General features: G+C 38.6%; 1 protein-coding gene across 1 annotated transcript in view; it reads right to left on the reverse strand.

The window, feature by feature from the left end:
- Positions 1 to 17165, reverse strand: part of steap2 (STEAP family member 2, metalloreductase) — a 34182-nt gene continuing 17017 nt past the window's right edge. The window contains exons 5-6 of the mRNA XM_014975354.2: positions 4989 to 5153; positions 1 to 704 (exon numbers count right to left, since the gene is read on the reverse strand). Coding sequence (XP_014830840.1) covers positions 411 to 704; positions 4989 to 5153 — 459 coding nt within the window. The 3' untranslated portion in view covers positions 1 to 410. The remainder of the gene's footprint in view (positions 705 to 4988; positions 5154 to 17165) is intronic.

The following is a 17165-nucleotide window of genomic DNA, read 5'->3' on the forward strand; positions in this document are numbered from 1 at the left end:
TTATTAGTTTAAAGCATTCACTAACTGCTGAATCATTGTTTTTATTTCTACTACATAATAATGACAGAGCTTCTCTTGGAGATTAGGAAACATTCAGGCACAAAGATGATTTACCAGACAGGAGAACAAGAATTTAACCAACTGGTATAAAATGTCAAATAAAAGTATAAAAGAATGAAAGCATTGTGTTCATACAACACTAGAGGAAGACTTTTTATACTGACAGTAAGGTTATTCAGTGCTACAGCTTTACTTGGAGAAAACTGTGACATCAGATCTAACATGGTCACATGTACACAGCACACAAATCAGCCAAGCTGCTGAGAGAAAGACAGTGGTATGTTGGTATGTTCATAGAGTTAAAACCACAAAGTGCTTAGTCACATCAATGAGCAAAAAACTGGAGTAAATCACATAATGGTAACTCTCTCTGGTGAAATGTTTGCTGCTGAGCCAACCGGCTCCAGGCGCCGGGCTTTGCAAGGACTGGTGTCCAGACCCTTGCGAATCTGGTGAAGCTTGTGACCTACACAGGGAAGCAACATTAGCACCTTTCCCAGTATGACACAGACAGGCAGAGCTAGGGACACCACAAAGCTGGGGGGTAGGTAAAAGCGGTAGGCATCCTCATCCAAGGCCCGTCTCCAGCCAAACAGTAGGCCATGAATAGTAGCAATGAGAAGGGCGATGTAACCCAGAGTGGTCTATGGAGAAAAAAAAGAAGATAACTCATGTCAAAAATGGAAAACAGGCCTGTGTCCACCTGTGTACTGATATTGTACACAACCTTTGGGTCACAATGTCTGCAGTAATAATAATAATAATAATCAATTTAATTTATAATGCACTTTTTATTAACAAAAATCTCAAAGTGCTGCATAGTGCAGCTAAAAACAAATAAAATCAACAATCGAAAGAAGACAGTCATTTAAAAGCAGAGTAGGTTTGTCTAAAAAGAAAAGTTTTCAGGCTGGTTTTAAAGTCAGACAATAATTGCGGGGCTCTCAAATAGTCCGGGAGAGAAATCCATAGACGAGGAGCAGCCACAGCAAATACCCAATCACCCGTAGTCCTTAGTGTTGATCGAGGAAGGTGGAGAAGATTACAGGCTTGGGATCGTAAGGATCTGGAAGTTGAATATGAAATAAGGAGGTCCTTCAAATAATCCGGTGAGATTCTATATAGACAATAATGAGTGATAAGTGATAACCCTGTGTGGTTTCTATTATGGTTTTTGCTGTCTTGTTTAGTGTGATGCCCAAACCAACGGCCACACTCTGAAGTCAGTAACTCTTTTTATGCACAATTTATTTTTTATACAAACACAACACTTTAGTTTCAATACAACATATATTAGTTGATTTGGATACATTTATTCTATTGTTAATTGATATACATTTAGTTAATATATGTATTTATATAAACTAAAAGTTAATTTTGTTTGCTTAGTTTTGTTTCTTTGACTTCTTTTATGAGCTCTCATTTGAGAGTATTATACGTATATATATATATATATATACACACACACACACACACACGCACACACACACACACACACACACACTGAAACATGGCTGGATAATAACGTCCTGACGCTGCAGTGGAGTTTTGTTCCGGGCAGACAGAGCTGCAGCCCCAGCTAACGTCTGTGCATAAGTCCTGGTGCTCAGCCGTCAAAACTGTTGGAACTTTTGTTCACCTGACCTGAAATATCTGGCTGTTAAGTGCAAACCCTTCAAGCTGGTAAGAGAGTTCAGCTCCCTTCTGATCTTTGCTGTCTATATTCCACATAAAGCAAATACTAAGATAGCTCTGGACACGCTCTACTGTGTGATAAGCAGACAGATGAATGCTCACCCTGAGGCAGTTATGATCGTGGGAGGAGATTTTAATTGAGCAGAACTTAAGATTGTGCTGCCTAAATTCCATAAATTCATAGATTTTCCTGCAAGAGACAAAAATATTCTGGATCAGGTCTACTGTAACATCAAAAGGGCATCCAAGACTGATGCAGGTCCACATCTGGGAGTGTCTGACCACATCACAGATGAACTCACCCCTGCCTACAGACTGCAGATCTGCAGATCAGTGGTCATTAAAACTGTTCAGGTCTGGACTGAGGATGCCTTCTCATCACTCCAGGACTGTTTTGAGATTACTCAATGGAAGGTTTTCAAAGAGAGCTCAGATCTAGAGGGCTACACATTTGCTGTTCTATCTTATCTGAAGTTCTGCACAAATGCTGTCTTACCCACTAAAAGTGCTATGGTTTTTCCTGATCAGAAGCCGTGGATAGATGGAACTGGTCTCTGCTCAGAGCCCGTGATGCTGCCTACAGGTCATCTGACAAGTTGAAAAAAGGAATACAGCTAGCAAAACGAAAGCAATCCTCCCATCCAACTAGAGGAGAGACATCAGCCCCTAATCCTGCAGCTCAACCAGGTGACTTCTTCTCTGAAGAGGATTAACCCTGACAAAGCTGCACAACCAGACAAGCTATCAGGAAGAACCCAGAAGTTATATGCTGACCATTTGGCAGGGTCTTTTTAGACATTTTCAATCTGTCCCTGTAGTTTTCCACTGTCTGCCTTAAGTCCTCCATCATTGTGCCATTACCAAATAAATCTGCTATGACTGTCTTAAATGACTACCACCCATTTGCAAGTAACCCCAGTCATTATGAAGTGGTTTGAGAGGCTCATCCTAAAACACATCAAGGATAGCCTTCCTGGTGGTCTGGACAGGCACCAGTTTGTCTATAGGAGGAACCGATCCACAGAGGATGCTGTCTCCATTGAACTACACACAGCCCTGACACATCTGCGGCATCCAGACATTTATGTTAGGATGCTATTCGTTGACTTCAGCTCAGCATTTAATACCATTGTCCCAGAGAAGCTGATAGTGAAGCTCCTGACCTGGGACTTTCATCATCAATGTGTCTTTGAATCAGGGTCCTTCTCAGGTAGTGAGAATAGGGGACTGAACATCATCCACCCTGCAGGGATGTGTGCTTCTCTAGTTATTTTTACACTCTTTGCCTATGACTGTGCAGCCATCCACTCCTCTAATAGGATTCCAAAGTTTGCAAATAATACCACCGTAGTGGGTTTGATAAACAAAACCCAATAGCTGTGAAATCTATCTGTCCACCTTCCATCCTCTCTGCCCCCTGCATAGAAACCCACACCCTTATGCTGCACCCTAAGGACTGATAAAGACTTTATTTATTACTGAGGATACCACTCCAATTTCATTAAGTTCAAGAAACATAATAACAAATCAAAATCTTGCGTCTTATTAAGATTTGCCTTAATAACATACCGGAGTCAGTTCAATGTAACACACTTCCATCTCACTCACGGTGCAACACAGGATACAAAAACCGCTAAGTACTCTGGGAAACCGTTCCCTTTCCTGCTTTTGTTTCAAATTTTTTAAGTACTACCATAAAAACTTTATTCAACTCCTGGAAATTCTACAAAATGAATAAAAGGCTAACACAACTTAATACGTTTATCTCTCACAAACTCACACATTCAGGTTAAAAATCAAATCTTTTACAGTGCTGATGTCTGAGTGATGGAAACTAGCAAATGTCCTTGGCCTCTTCTTACTCTTCTTCTGTTTTGCCTTCTAACTCCTCTGTCACAGCCTCACACCTCTTCCTCTTCTTCTGTCTGGCTGTTGACTTCGTCCAAATCCTTGTGCTTTGATTATCAGAAATTTGACAATGTCTTATCCTCTCATTACATATGCCAAGTCAAGGCCAGTCCAAGACTAAAATTTGGTTTTGGGGCCCTCTATTTCTGCCAATAATGTGGATTGCTGCAATGAACAGTCAGGCAATTCAATCATTCCCACATCTGCTATAAACATATTGCATCTCCGATAATGCTGTCTTATAGTTAATGTTGTAATTATTGTATCAAAATATTATAGTCATAAATGTCGATTTGCAGAATGTTCCCTCTCATTCACTGCTCTCACAAATAAACTCCTTGTTCAAAAGGCGCCTGAGTAAGATGCAGAACACAAGTGGAACAAAATTGTGACTTAATGGAAGAGTTTCAGATAGTAACCCCATAACATGTCTTTTTTTCACAAGGAGATGTGTGCTGTTTTCTGTAGATTGCTATACATTTTTTGCTGTGAGTATGCTGTTGTTTTTGTAATAGCTTTCATTTTCAATAAAACTAATTTCAAAATGTCACATGAATTGCAGGTAATACGCTTCCCCAAAGTCTGTCTGGATGCAGGCTTAGTAGAATGTGATAATGTGACCTCAAAGGGGGGATGGGGGGAGACGGATGTGCTAAATTGGGACACACTAGTCATTCAAACCCTTCAACATGAACTTGTATTTGAAGGAAACAAAGGTGGAAATGCGAGTATTGGGATTGGGCCTACACCAGTTGTGTCTCATCATTTCCCTGTTTTAAATAAACATTTAATTTGCTTAACAGGCTCAGACATTGGGTCTGTCACGCAATGCAAACTAGGTTACATACAAGTGTATTAGTGATTTATTTCTATACATTTTACTATCAAACTAAACCATGAAATAAGATATTACTTAATTTCAGCTGGTCAATGGTGAACAGGCTGAAACTAATGAACAGATTTTTATTTTGATTTCTCATGGATACATACATTTCTATCAGACATTTTCCTGCCAATAAATTAAAAAACATTGCATCAATAATTGTTGACTAGGTTTAGGCCATTTGAGGTTTTATAATTTATTAATTGAAAATTGTTCATTTAAAAGGAAACTTTACTGCATCAGTTTAGGACAGGCGATATTTGGTTATCTTTCAAAATGAATTAACAAAATATTGGGATATGAAACAAAAAAAGAACAAAATACAGCTTATTTTGCTTAAATACAAAAACAAGTCTGAAATTATGCACCTTTATCTTTTCATCAGACATTACTGATTCTGTAGACACAAGCCATTAACACATCTTGAAAGACAGGTTTGTACCTGGATGAAGCTGAATTCCCGCCAGTTGAGAGAGTTGCTGATAGAAGGAATGGAGGTGATGGCCAGGAGGGACATGAGCCCAAAGCTCATGATCCCAAAGGAAACGTACATCTCTACCCGCCACACTTCCTCCTCGTTCCATGAATTTTCAATATTAGCATGAATCTGTTGGGAAAGGTTGACAATATATTCATCATGCATGTCTGACGGTCCTTATAGATTTGTTAGCAAACTGAACATCAGAGAAAATCCAAAATACTTTGGATTTTGTAGTGCTATCACAAAATAGCACTATAAAATCCAAAATTGCACTACAAAGTCCAATTGCAGTTCCAACAAGTGGAACTGCATCAACCAGTTCCACTGGATGATGCAGAAAGGTGCACAATGGTTTCAGGACACTTTGGGATGTTTATCTGAGTCAGACCCCTGAACCTATTAAAACACTTCAACTTCTTTCATGTTCCAGGTACACACTTGTATTTTATAGCTCAGTCAAGTAGCTGTCACCTTCAATGGTTATAAAAGTGCTGTGCATATCAAGCATAACTTAAAGGGGCACCATTATGCGTTTTCCAGGCACAAAGCGTAATCAAGTAACTATGTTAACTTCAGTTGTTATGGAAATGCTATGTATATAAAATATGCCTTGTTTTACATCTTAATTTAACCATTAAATTGGGCGTCAGTCTTTAAAAATTCCTTGAGAAACTATGCTTATAGAAGGTCATCACAACATTGCTCCTCAACTGACTCTTTAACAATGTTTTCACCAGAGTTGTACTGAGAAGTAGCTTTTATAATGAGCCCAGCAGTTTTTCAGTTCCACCAGGTGTTTGCTAATTCCTGCTAGTTAGTCTGAAGGAACTGAGTTGGGGAGTCAGAAGCTTGGAAACTGCAGCTCCAAGGAGGAGCTGTGTCTCAAATGCAGCTCCAGGTCCACCCAGACATTTTGCACAGCTGAATGGTTGCCACAGGAGATTGAAGGATTCCTCAAACATGCATGAAAGATTCAAAGCTACAGTCCAGGTATATATATATATTTTTAAAAGGTTTTGTTGGCTCTAGTTGCCTTTATTTGAAAGTAGCCCGACAGAAAAGAGGGGGAAGACATGCGGCAAATGTCGCCAGGTTGGGAATCGAACATGCAACTGCCACCACGAGGACTAAGGCCTCCATATGTGGGTCATGCTTTGTCCCTGCACCACCACAGCACTCTGGTCAAGATATATTTTAATGAGGAAATCAAAACATACCTTGAGTGAGAGAATAACATTATAACTTGATCTAAAGTTCAAAAAAGTTGACTTTATACAATACTGCCCCTTTAAAAGAAATTTGAAGTCGACACCTTAAAATGAAGTCTGTCTCTTTAGAAGCTCCTGCTCTTTCCATCACTTCACCTTCAGTGCATAATCACAACATTTCACCATTAAGCTGTTTACAAACTTTCCTTGGAGCATCAGACTGAGAAATGGTTCATATAATAAGCTCTGCAGATGCAAAGTTTCACCAGTTGTTTCCTTATTGCTGCTGCTGTCAGTCTGGAGGAACTGAGTGGGGAAGGCGCAGGGGAGGGCTGCTCTGTAAGGCAGAAGCTTGGAAGGCTCAGGACTAGAGCTGTGGGACAGGTGGTAACAGGCCCACTAGCGCTTTGCACAGTAGAATGGTTGCCATTGACGATAAGGATTTCTCAAACATGTAAGAAAGAATTAAAGTAACACTCCAAGTATGTTTTTGAAGTTGGAATAACATAACAGCATGATAAAAAGCTAAAAAATAAAAGTCAACCTTACATAATACAGCTCCTTAATTTGTTTTCATCATGTAAATGAAAATATTATCTTAGGCTAAATAATTCATTTTAAAGCTCTTTCATGAAACTATCCCTAAGACACTAACACAACTGGAGTGAAAATTACTCAAAGAGCAAGAACTCAAGTACAAATTCGATTCAAAAATACTTTATTGATCCCAAAGGGAAATTAAATAGGAGCTACTCCAACATGCTGCTGCAACCCTGAGAGACACAATTCTAGAAAATGAAAAGAACTCTCTGGTGAAAAAATATTAAGTATGCTTTAAATATGCTGTAGTTTTCAAAAATACATTTTTAAAAAAACACTTCCAACACTATTTTGGTACACTTTCTAAACTTTACTTTAAATTCTAATTGAATAAATTACTAAAATTAGACTTTGAATAATCCTTTTAAAAATACATTTTGCATGTATTTGTAAAAAAATATATATTTTAAATGTACATTATAAAAATATATTATATACAACCAATACTTTTCTGAAGTTGTACATCTGGTAATAATTTTGAATAGGTTCCCAGGTGAAAAAATAAATATGCTAAGCATGTTAAATACTTGAGGATTCCTGAAGCCAGACTAATCATAAGTATACTTGAAGTGTGTTATGTTGGAACAACTAATATTGTATATTTTAATAGTAATTAAATTGTAGAAAAGCACAATTTAAAGTGTACTAAGTGTACTATCACATACGTTTTTGGAACAACCAAAGTTATACTTAGTATTCTTTAAGTACACGGCTTTTATGTAATATAAATGTGCTTGATTTGTACATATAAATGTACAAATCATTGTACATTTAATGTTTTTTTAATGTTTTTTTTGTGATCGAATCACATTTAAAATATATTTAGAATGTCTTCTAAGCATAAGCATTACATATTCTGCAATGTAATGTCCCTTCTTAGATTTTTTTTAGATTGTTTATTTCCATTCAACTCTCCTTCCAGTTTCTTTTAAAGTCTGCTTGGCTGTGAACACAACAGTTTGAGCTCAGTCACATGAAATAAGTCTAGATTTTGCTATAATTGTTTTTCTTGGGATTTGTGTAGTGTGATCACAGTATGCTCCAGTTATACTTTTGGTTTACTATAATTGATAATAAAGTACACTTTTAGTTACTTAATGTCTTATTATTCTTTGCCACTTTGTACATTACATGCTTCATACACACATCAGTACTGCCAACACATCAGGTTACCAGAACACAGAAGGATCCATTACAACACACTTTACAGGTGAAACTAATTACATTGTGTATTAAATATATTCACTTTTTCAAGACTACATTGCCAATATACTATCAGAGAATTGTACAAACTGTCAATATATTAAAAGTTTATCAACAACATGCTTATGAAAATTAGCACAATAAAACAATAGGTAAACTTTGGAGGAAATGTGAAAAATATTTCACCAAGGACAGAGTATCGTTTTGATACAATGTCACAGTATTCCAGTATTACTGCAGACAAACTGGCATTTCTCCTTCCTCAGAACAGTGAGGATCAGCGACAGAACATTTCCATTCACTGGACCACTGCACTTTACAGAAACCTACAAAAAAGAACAATCGAGCAATTAAACAGAGAAAGCATTTGTATTTTAAAGAGCACAGAAAAATGGCAAAGAAAAAATAAGACTTATAATTTTAAGACATGGTGGACTCTATGTATGTGACATCATCACATACATAGATGATTGATACAGGGTTAAAAAAAAATTCTGGGTAATGGCAAATAACGGCACCCCAATTTACGCTTTTGGATCGAAGTTGGTGACTATGTGTTTCAACGGACATCAGTTCCATTGGCCTCTGTGTCTTTACCTATTTTGGGTGCAGATTTTTTGTGTGCTTTTAGGTTATTCGCACATGTTGCTAATAGCTGCTTAATAGATGCTGTGTCGTTTGATACGGGTCTCGTTGGCAGTCCCGGTCACCGACCCCTCGCCAACATGCTTGCCACAGGTGATGAGTATCAGCGTCTGTTAGCAGAGTTCCCATCTTTAACGATTCCCACATTTTCTGCTACCGTGGCTAAGCATGGGGTGGAACACTGTATAACTATGGTCAGTCCACCGGTTTTTGCACGAGCACGCCACCTAGATACCACTAAGTTAGCAATAGCGAAAGAGGAGTTTGCAGACATGGAGCATCTTGACATTGTACGGCGCTCTAAAAGTCCATGGGCGTAATCCTAACACTTGCACAAGGCAGACGGGGGTTGGCGACCCTGTGGGGATTTCCGGCGCCTTAACAATGCAACCAGTATCGACAGGTACCCAATTCCTCACATTCAGGACTTTTCTGCCTGCCTGGTTGGATCAACTGTTTTCTCTAAGGTGAACTTGGTGCGAGGCTACCATTAGGTTCCAGTGCATCCCTTAAAACCTGGCAAACCTCGGCCTTGGCTGGCATTGGTGGATTTTTGATGCAGTTCATTTCCTTTGACACCCAGGCATTAAAGCTTCTGTAAAAACTGGTAGTGGCAAAGTTTGTGTGGCCAGGACTCCATGAAGTTGTACGGACATGGGCGGCTTCCTGTTTGGTTTGCCAGTGTGCCAAGGTGCAACGAAAGTTTGAACATGTGCATGTGGACTTAGTGGGGCCGTCTCCACCTTCCAGAATTTATACCCATCTTCTGACAATGGTGGACAGAACTACTCGGTGGCCAGAGGCAGTTCCACTGTCATCAACCACTTCGGTTGATGCGTCTCTGGCATTTATTTCCTCCTAGGTGTCCCAGTTTGGTGTGCCATTGGACTTGACCTCTGACAGAGGTCACCAGTTCACTTCAGAGTTGTGGACTGCAGAGAGACTTGGGATTAAACTCCACCGTACTGCTGCCTACCATGCGGAGGCCAATGGTCTTTGTGAGAGGATCCACCGCACAATGAAGGCTGCATTGCGGGCCTCGTTGGTGGATAATGACTGGATAGATCGCCTGCCTTGGGTTTTGTTAGGCCTGCGTTTGGCTCCAAAAGATGACCTGTGGTTTTCTTCAGCTGAGTTGGTTCTGGCCCAGCCTTTGAGGGTTCCAGGGGAATTTCTTACAGGTCCAGCGGGTTCGATTGATTCCCAGGAAAGTAGAACAGTTCTAATTGGGGAATCTAGATCTTTTGCCCCATTGGCAGCATATCACTCCCTTCCACAGGTGTTTGTGCCAAAGGACTTAATGTCAGCCAAGTATGTATATATCTGTCAAAACTTCATTCTCCTTACGATGGTCCATTCTGTATTTTGGAGATGGGACCTAAAGATTTTTTGGTGGAGTTGGGGGGTAATCAGGAGAGTATTTCGGTGGACTGTTTGAAGCCAGCTCATGTGTTACCAGGAGACCCAGTTGAATTGGTTCAGCCACCATGCCGTGGTCATCCCCCAGTTTCTTTACTCACTCTTCCTTCCCTTACAGCTGGTTTGGCCCTCTCAGGTGAACAGTTTGGTAGCAGTCGATCCGGAGAGTCTCTTTCACTTTCAACCTGTTCCTGTGAAGAGAAGCCTTGGTGGCTGACTTATTAAATTCCCTTAACACGGCATTTTTGACATCCTAGAGAGCCCCCCTGACTCCAGGCATCTTATTACAAGAAGTATAAATCTATTTAGTTGACCGCACTGTGGCACACACCACAAAAATCAGGGAGGCATGGAGAAACGAGCTGGGGATAACAATCCCTGAACCTTTGTGGAACAGGTGCCTTTCCAAAATCTGCTCTTACTCAATAAACAGCAGGCATCAATTAATTCAGTTTAAGATCACACATCGGTTACACTATTCCAGTGGTTTCCAAACATTTTCTGCGCCCCCCTATGGATTACAAATGGCTGTCTGGTTGAAACGACGCGTGTGACAAGGACTTTTTTGGGGGCAAAATGAATGTAGTAACCGAAAATAGACACCAACATCGGTAGCCTACAAGATAATTGTTAAGCTTAAGGTTCTGTATTGATATTAGCTAGTCATCTTTTAGCTAACATTACCTGCATCCAACAGCTTTACTCAACTCAGTCGGTTAGTTTGGAGGGAAAAACTGTGAAAAGTTCTTTGTGTTTTGCTGGTTTGCTGCTGTGATTCTAACACAAACCTACGTAGCTCCGCCCAGCAGCAGCAGGTCTCCTTCACAGGTGGAAACCCAGCGCGAGCGTCGTAGCGCTCATGTTGCGTTTAAAGGCGGCTCGGAAAAACAGGTTACAACATGTTAACAACGGATTAAACAGTTTTAACTGTTGATAAAAGTGACAGAAGACACAAATATGGGAAGTGTGGAAGCCTCTACTGTATCAAATTGACATAGGAATAACAGAGAGTTGGCCATTCTAAGGTAAAAACCCAGCGCATACAGTGTTCATGTTTTGTTTTGTTTTTTTTATCCAGACAGCTTCCCGCGCCCCCCCTAGGGGGCGCGCCCCACAGTTTGGGAACCTCTGCACTATTCAAAAGTCAGATTGTACAAGATTTACCCTTCTGTCTCCCCAATGTGACACAGGTGTGACATGTCAGAAAGCACACTGACTTGCAGGGCCGTGCAGAGACCATTAAAGGGGCAGGTGCTCAAAAAAAAAAAAAAAAGGGCACATCTTACCGCATTCTAGGACAGAATATGAACAAAGCCACTCAGTTTTCAAAGTTTAATAAACAATGGTAAATTACAAAATTATGAGATATACAATCAAAGCTAAGGAAAATCTCTATATAGAGGATATAACTATGCATATGCAAGATATTTTATTTTTACTTCTGCAGGTCTATTTTGTTATAGGAAGGTATTGAAATATTCAAACTCGCAATTTAGCAAGATATGTAAATCAGAGCTGGACCACCAGACATATTTTGTCTTTACAGAATTACACTATTAAAAATAAAAACAAGGGCACAATGCTACCTTTTAGTGACTGTAATCTATTTTAAAAAAGCTGCCTGTTTGCTACACTTGCAGTGGATATGAAGATGGTCCATTCAGGAAAGCAGAGTTGCATCAAACTTTAATGTGGAACTGCAGAAAAAAGAAAAAAACAAAACTTGAATTGTTAATGCATGTCACCATGAGAAAAGCCTACTGAGTTTTGCTTAAAAAAAAAAAAAAAAAAAAACTTTTTTTAAAAATTAAAATCACACATTTTTGTCTCATGAAGTAAAAAAATTATTTGCAACACAAACGTGTGCATGTCAGAAATCTTTTCTTGCTATTCTAAGTTTTTGTTTGTGACTCAAAGTTTTGCTTGTGATTCTCACATGACATCGTGGGCGGGGCCTAAAATAGCAACAAAAGATTTCTGATCTGTGCAAATAAGTTTGTTTGGCAAATAACTTTTTAATTTCACTAGACAAAAATTTGTTCTTTAATTTAAAAAAGTTTTTTAAACAAAATGTTTTGTTTTTAAAAAAGAAATCATTACAATTCCAAAAGTTTTGATTACAATTTTATTTTACTTAACTGAGTTTTTTTTTTCTTGTTTTCCATTGAATAATTGGGGGGAAAAATTAACTGCATACGCGCCAAACCAGACCCTAAACTTACTTAAAGTCTGGATTGAGTTTTTCCCCTTCATTAATGACACTTTTATTACATACATTATATCCATCATGGTACCATGTCATCAACTACTCAAAGTAACATTTTTAATGCTTAGATTTGTTAGTCATGTGTGAATTTCTGTCCCAGGATTTCAGGTAGGATGCAATGCGTAAAATATTGCTGAATTTTGGGAACCGTTTCCCAGAGCTCAGCATCTAGCAGAATTCTTTCCACATAAATATAATTTTCACTCCGCACTAAAAAAAAAATCATAATGTTGCACATCCACAATGTGAATCTGAGCCTGGACCCGACAGTAATAAGGATGATTCCTATCCAGTGGCACAGAATCTTCATCCTTTCCGAGACAAAAGCCATACTATCCAGTGCACATCCTTAGATTGACTTCATGCTGTTTGCTCTGTAGACACTGAAGAATAAGACAATGAAAGCTAGACATGGAAAATACTCTTCCAAACATTGAAATATGACATTTTTTTAAAGCTTGTGTTTCAGTTATTTCACTGATCAAAAATAATGCTAAAATGTGAGCATGTTTATGTCTGTGAACCGGGTTTGTTCCACTGTTAATGTTTTAATCTGAATTAGGTCTTAAAAGGTCATGGAACATCAAAACTCTTTTTGTAACGGGGGGAAATCCATGTCCCACAAAAAACAACGCCATCCACAAAACTACAACTTCATGTTGTGAGTTGTACTAACATAATGATTCGAGGAAAAAATTACAGTTGTAATATTCATATTTTGAGGTGCTCAAAATCTGCAATGCAGCGATTAGAATTTCTCAAGAAATGGTTTTTACCTTGATTTCACAAACACCGGTTCCAGGACAGTCACATGAAACCACTCCATCTGGTGAGGCTCCCATGTACGGCCACATTGAGTTTAACCACAGCCCACTGACCATGCAGGAAAACCCCTCATGGTCCTGGACCATGGTTGTTCATACTGTTGTTGGGATGTTGCTTCAAATTTACTTGTCTCCTCCTCTACAGCTGGTACCTGAAGAACACCGAGTTCCTCATAACTGAAGTCCCTGCATGCTGCCTGTTATTGTGCTGGAGATAGCTGTGAAGTCTCTGGTGTTGGGTATGCAGAGAGAGATTTTGATAACAAGGAGACACACTTGGGGACAAACTCTGTAATATGGTGCCCTGGACATCAAGGCAGCACTTCTTGGAAAAGTTTTATGTAAAGCCTCAAAAAACAGCACATACATCTCAGACTCTTTCTCTACTTTTGGACACAAAGGGATTTGTGTTGTACAACTCTCAGGTACCTTGCCTGCAGAGGTGGCCAAAATAAATGCATCATTGTAAAAGTGTATCTAATTGTTATAGAAAATAAAATGAATATAAATAATGCATCTATTTTACACAATTTTTCTTTGCGGAATATAACCAATTGACAAACATGCTTACCTGTCCTCCCTGGAATAACATCATCTAATTTATTCTTTGATCTTGCGAACACAAAATCAATATTGGCAACAGGTGCAGCTGGTATCTGAAGTTACAAAGTAGATACAGTTACCTTAATATTAACAAAACAAATAAAACCATAATATTTGCAACAGATCAATATACCTTTTTCATGTGTGATGGCATTAGCCATTTTCACTTCTCTGTGGTGCACAAGGCACTTTTGTTCATTTTCACCCCAAGCCTCTGTTGCAGAAAGGACAGCTCCCACATGAGCAAGATTTGACAGTCTGAAAAAAGAATATGCAAAAATATCAACATTACTAGTATTGAGCCAAGCTATTCCCACTGAGATGAGTCCTGGACAGAAAATAAGAAAATATAATGTTTACTCTGTGGGCCTTTCATGCTTAAAGAAAGGAAAAGATGAATGAATTAAATATAACCTACCCAGCCACAGAGTCACAGTGAGCTGTGACTATTTCCCCACTGTCTCTGACCACAAACCACGTTTTAATGGGGTTTCTGTCGATCGCTGCGAATGGTTGACCTACATTGTAGAAATGCAGTATGACTCAACATTAATATACAACTCCAACATGAATTTGGGTTTATAGAAGCTACATACATTTTTTACAAGTAGATCCAAGCACAAAGAAATAACATGGGTTAGCTTGTTGTTAGCGGTAACATTGTTATCATGGACTAATTACTTAAAATGGCACAACTCACTACTCACCCAGGCAGAAACAAGTCGACAGCCATTTAATGCTTCTTTGGATCCTAAACAGTTGACCCGACCTGAAACTAAATAAGTGTATGCTTCTAGACTTTTGAAAGCTTTCATTTGGCTGGTGGTATAGCATGAGGTCTGTAGCACCAGATACTTGGTTATGTCAATCACCTCCATGACAGGTAAATACTCCAGATTACCGGTACATGACAAGTCTTTGTTAGCTAGACAATATGGATCATATCCTAAATGTGACTGTATTTTTTCGATACCTCGCCTTTGCGAGCCATTAGCATATCCATTATGGAATGTTTTTGAACTGGAGAAATCCACTCCCTGCCCTCCATTTGCATTTCACACGTCATCCCAGTCACATGTCTGAAACCCAGCAATAGAGACAGGAGCTTCAAAATTGATCAAGGAGCTGCTGGTATTCATAAAGAAAAAAGTAGCAGCTGAACAGACACTGCAGAGGACTGATCAGAGAAACAGAGGAATTGCAGAAAAAATTGCTGAGACAACTAATGTTCAAAACAAAACATCTCACAGTCCCATTTCCTGTTTCAAATAAAAATGTTAGTTCAGATAATGCATTTCTACAGAAGCGCATTGCCATCACGCAGAATTTTTTTTTTAACACTATCACGTTATGCGTATCTTGTAAAAACGTGATAGCCATCTTGAGAGATTTAAAAACCTTTTTGCATCTGGAATGCATTAGAAATGAACTCCTATCACATTTGCAATATTTGCTATTTTAACCATCTGTTTTCTTTCATTTTTTGTCCTAGAGCATCTGCCTTTCTGTTTAGCTGTTGTGGCTTACATGGATGCATCAGCTAGGATAATAATGCCAACAACCTTTCAGATTCAGATTTATAGTCATGCAACATAGCATCAGTGATGAATAATCTATTCCAGGTCAAAAGTGTCTAAATATGTTAGCTTTAAAAGTAAGATTAAATATCCTACCCATCTCCTTAATTGGTCACATCAATATTATAAAAATGAATAGCAAACATGAAGGGAAATTCGACCAATTCCTGTTAGCCTCTGCCTAGCATAATACCACCACTTCCTGGACTTAAAATGATCGCGTTTTTACAAGATGCGCATCACGTTATAACATGATAGTGCTTGAATTTATTTTTCTGCGTGAAAGCAATGTGCTTCTGTACATTTCAATGAATTCTAAATACAAGTAGAAAAATTCTGAAGAAATTTAAACGTGGCCTGCCAATGTGTGCCCGTCGGCTGGAACCCAGCATTCTGATGCTAAAAATTAGCATCAATGCTAAGCTTAGCTAAAATGTAGTCAATAGCATATGGAGAATCACAAACATGTTAACTAACATGGAGTTACGCCATTTAATTTGTTAAAATTAATGCATAAACTAAAATGAGCCAAAATGCTAATGTTAGCCTAAATACTGTCAGTAGCATGTGGGGCATCAAAAGCATATTGTCTTACATTGGCATCCTCCATTCAGTATACTAAACATAGCTAATACATTAAAAAAATAGCTAGAATGCTTATTTTAGGGAGAAGGCTAATGCTAATACCTTTCCCTTTTTTCAAGGGAAAGATTTTTCCTTGAAAACACCTTTGGTCACTATATGAAACCTAACTATCCCACCATTATCAATTGTCTTCCATTACCTGATAATAACAGTTTAGTCGAGAAAACTCAGATATAAATGTAGCCTATTTAGATCAAGGATTTGAGGCATAACACAAAAAAGTAAGATTGATATCCGACTGCTGCAGAAGGCCCAATATAGGCACTTGCAATGATCATAGTATTCTTAATTACAGCAGAACAAATGTGTTGTCAGTCAGGTACACAAGGGCTAAGAGAGCAGCAGTATGCAAGGTGGATTCACTAGAAGTCTCTCTTGACTGTAAGGTACTGACGAAGATATACACTTTTTAGATACCACATACATGTAGAGTGGGTTGCTGGTATTTGTGAGAGCTAGGTACCATAACCATCCATGAATACCTAAAGTCTGCAAATACCCTGCAAATACTTAGAACTGCCTGTTTTAATTTTTTAACTGTAAATATATGAATATGCATTAATACATAGTGAAAACTGTGTTGGCATTAACACAGAAGCTAATATCTATAATCCTCTGATCTTTGCTATTTGGTGTTCAGCCAATCAGTGCCAAGGAAAATAAATGGAGCTCCTGGATTGGCTAATTTGCAAATGCCAGCCGATACCGTGTCAACTAGCATTGTGCTTGGCATTTCATCTTCCCAAGCTGGATTTCCTTTAGAATATCTTAGATATGTTCTATGAACAAAATCTGTGAATAAGAGATTTTCCACCAATAATTTGGAGTTAGCAGTTCTACAGAAAAATCCATGAATAGGTGAATACAAGAATCCTGAACCACAAACAGGTGGGATCTACTTAGGGTTGCCACCTTTCTGAAATCCAAATAAGCAGGTCGTCCTACTCTCATGTGGTGCGACGTCCGCTACAGTGATAGACAATATTTTATGGCAGTGTTTTTTGTCTTTAAAAGTGATTCATAGAACAATTCATAGAGGTCGGTTAGAGTACCTCAGAATTACACTCCAATCAGAGTAGTATACTTTAGATATGTTTAATTAAGCAGGTGTAAAACGTATTTGGTAAACCACTGAGTAACTGATCATA

Source organism: Poecilia mexicana, unplaced genomic scaffold, assembly GCF_051168715.1.
Source record: "Poecilia mexicana isolate PSO_F unplaced genomic scaffold, ASM5116871v1 scaffold_20, whole genome shotgun sequence".
NCBI classification, from domain to species: Eukaryota; Metazoa; Chordata; class Actinopteri; order Cyprinodontiformes; family Poeciliidae; genus Poecilia; species Poecilia mexicana.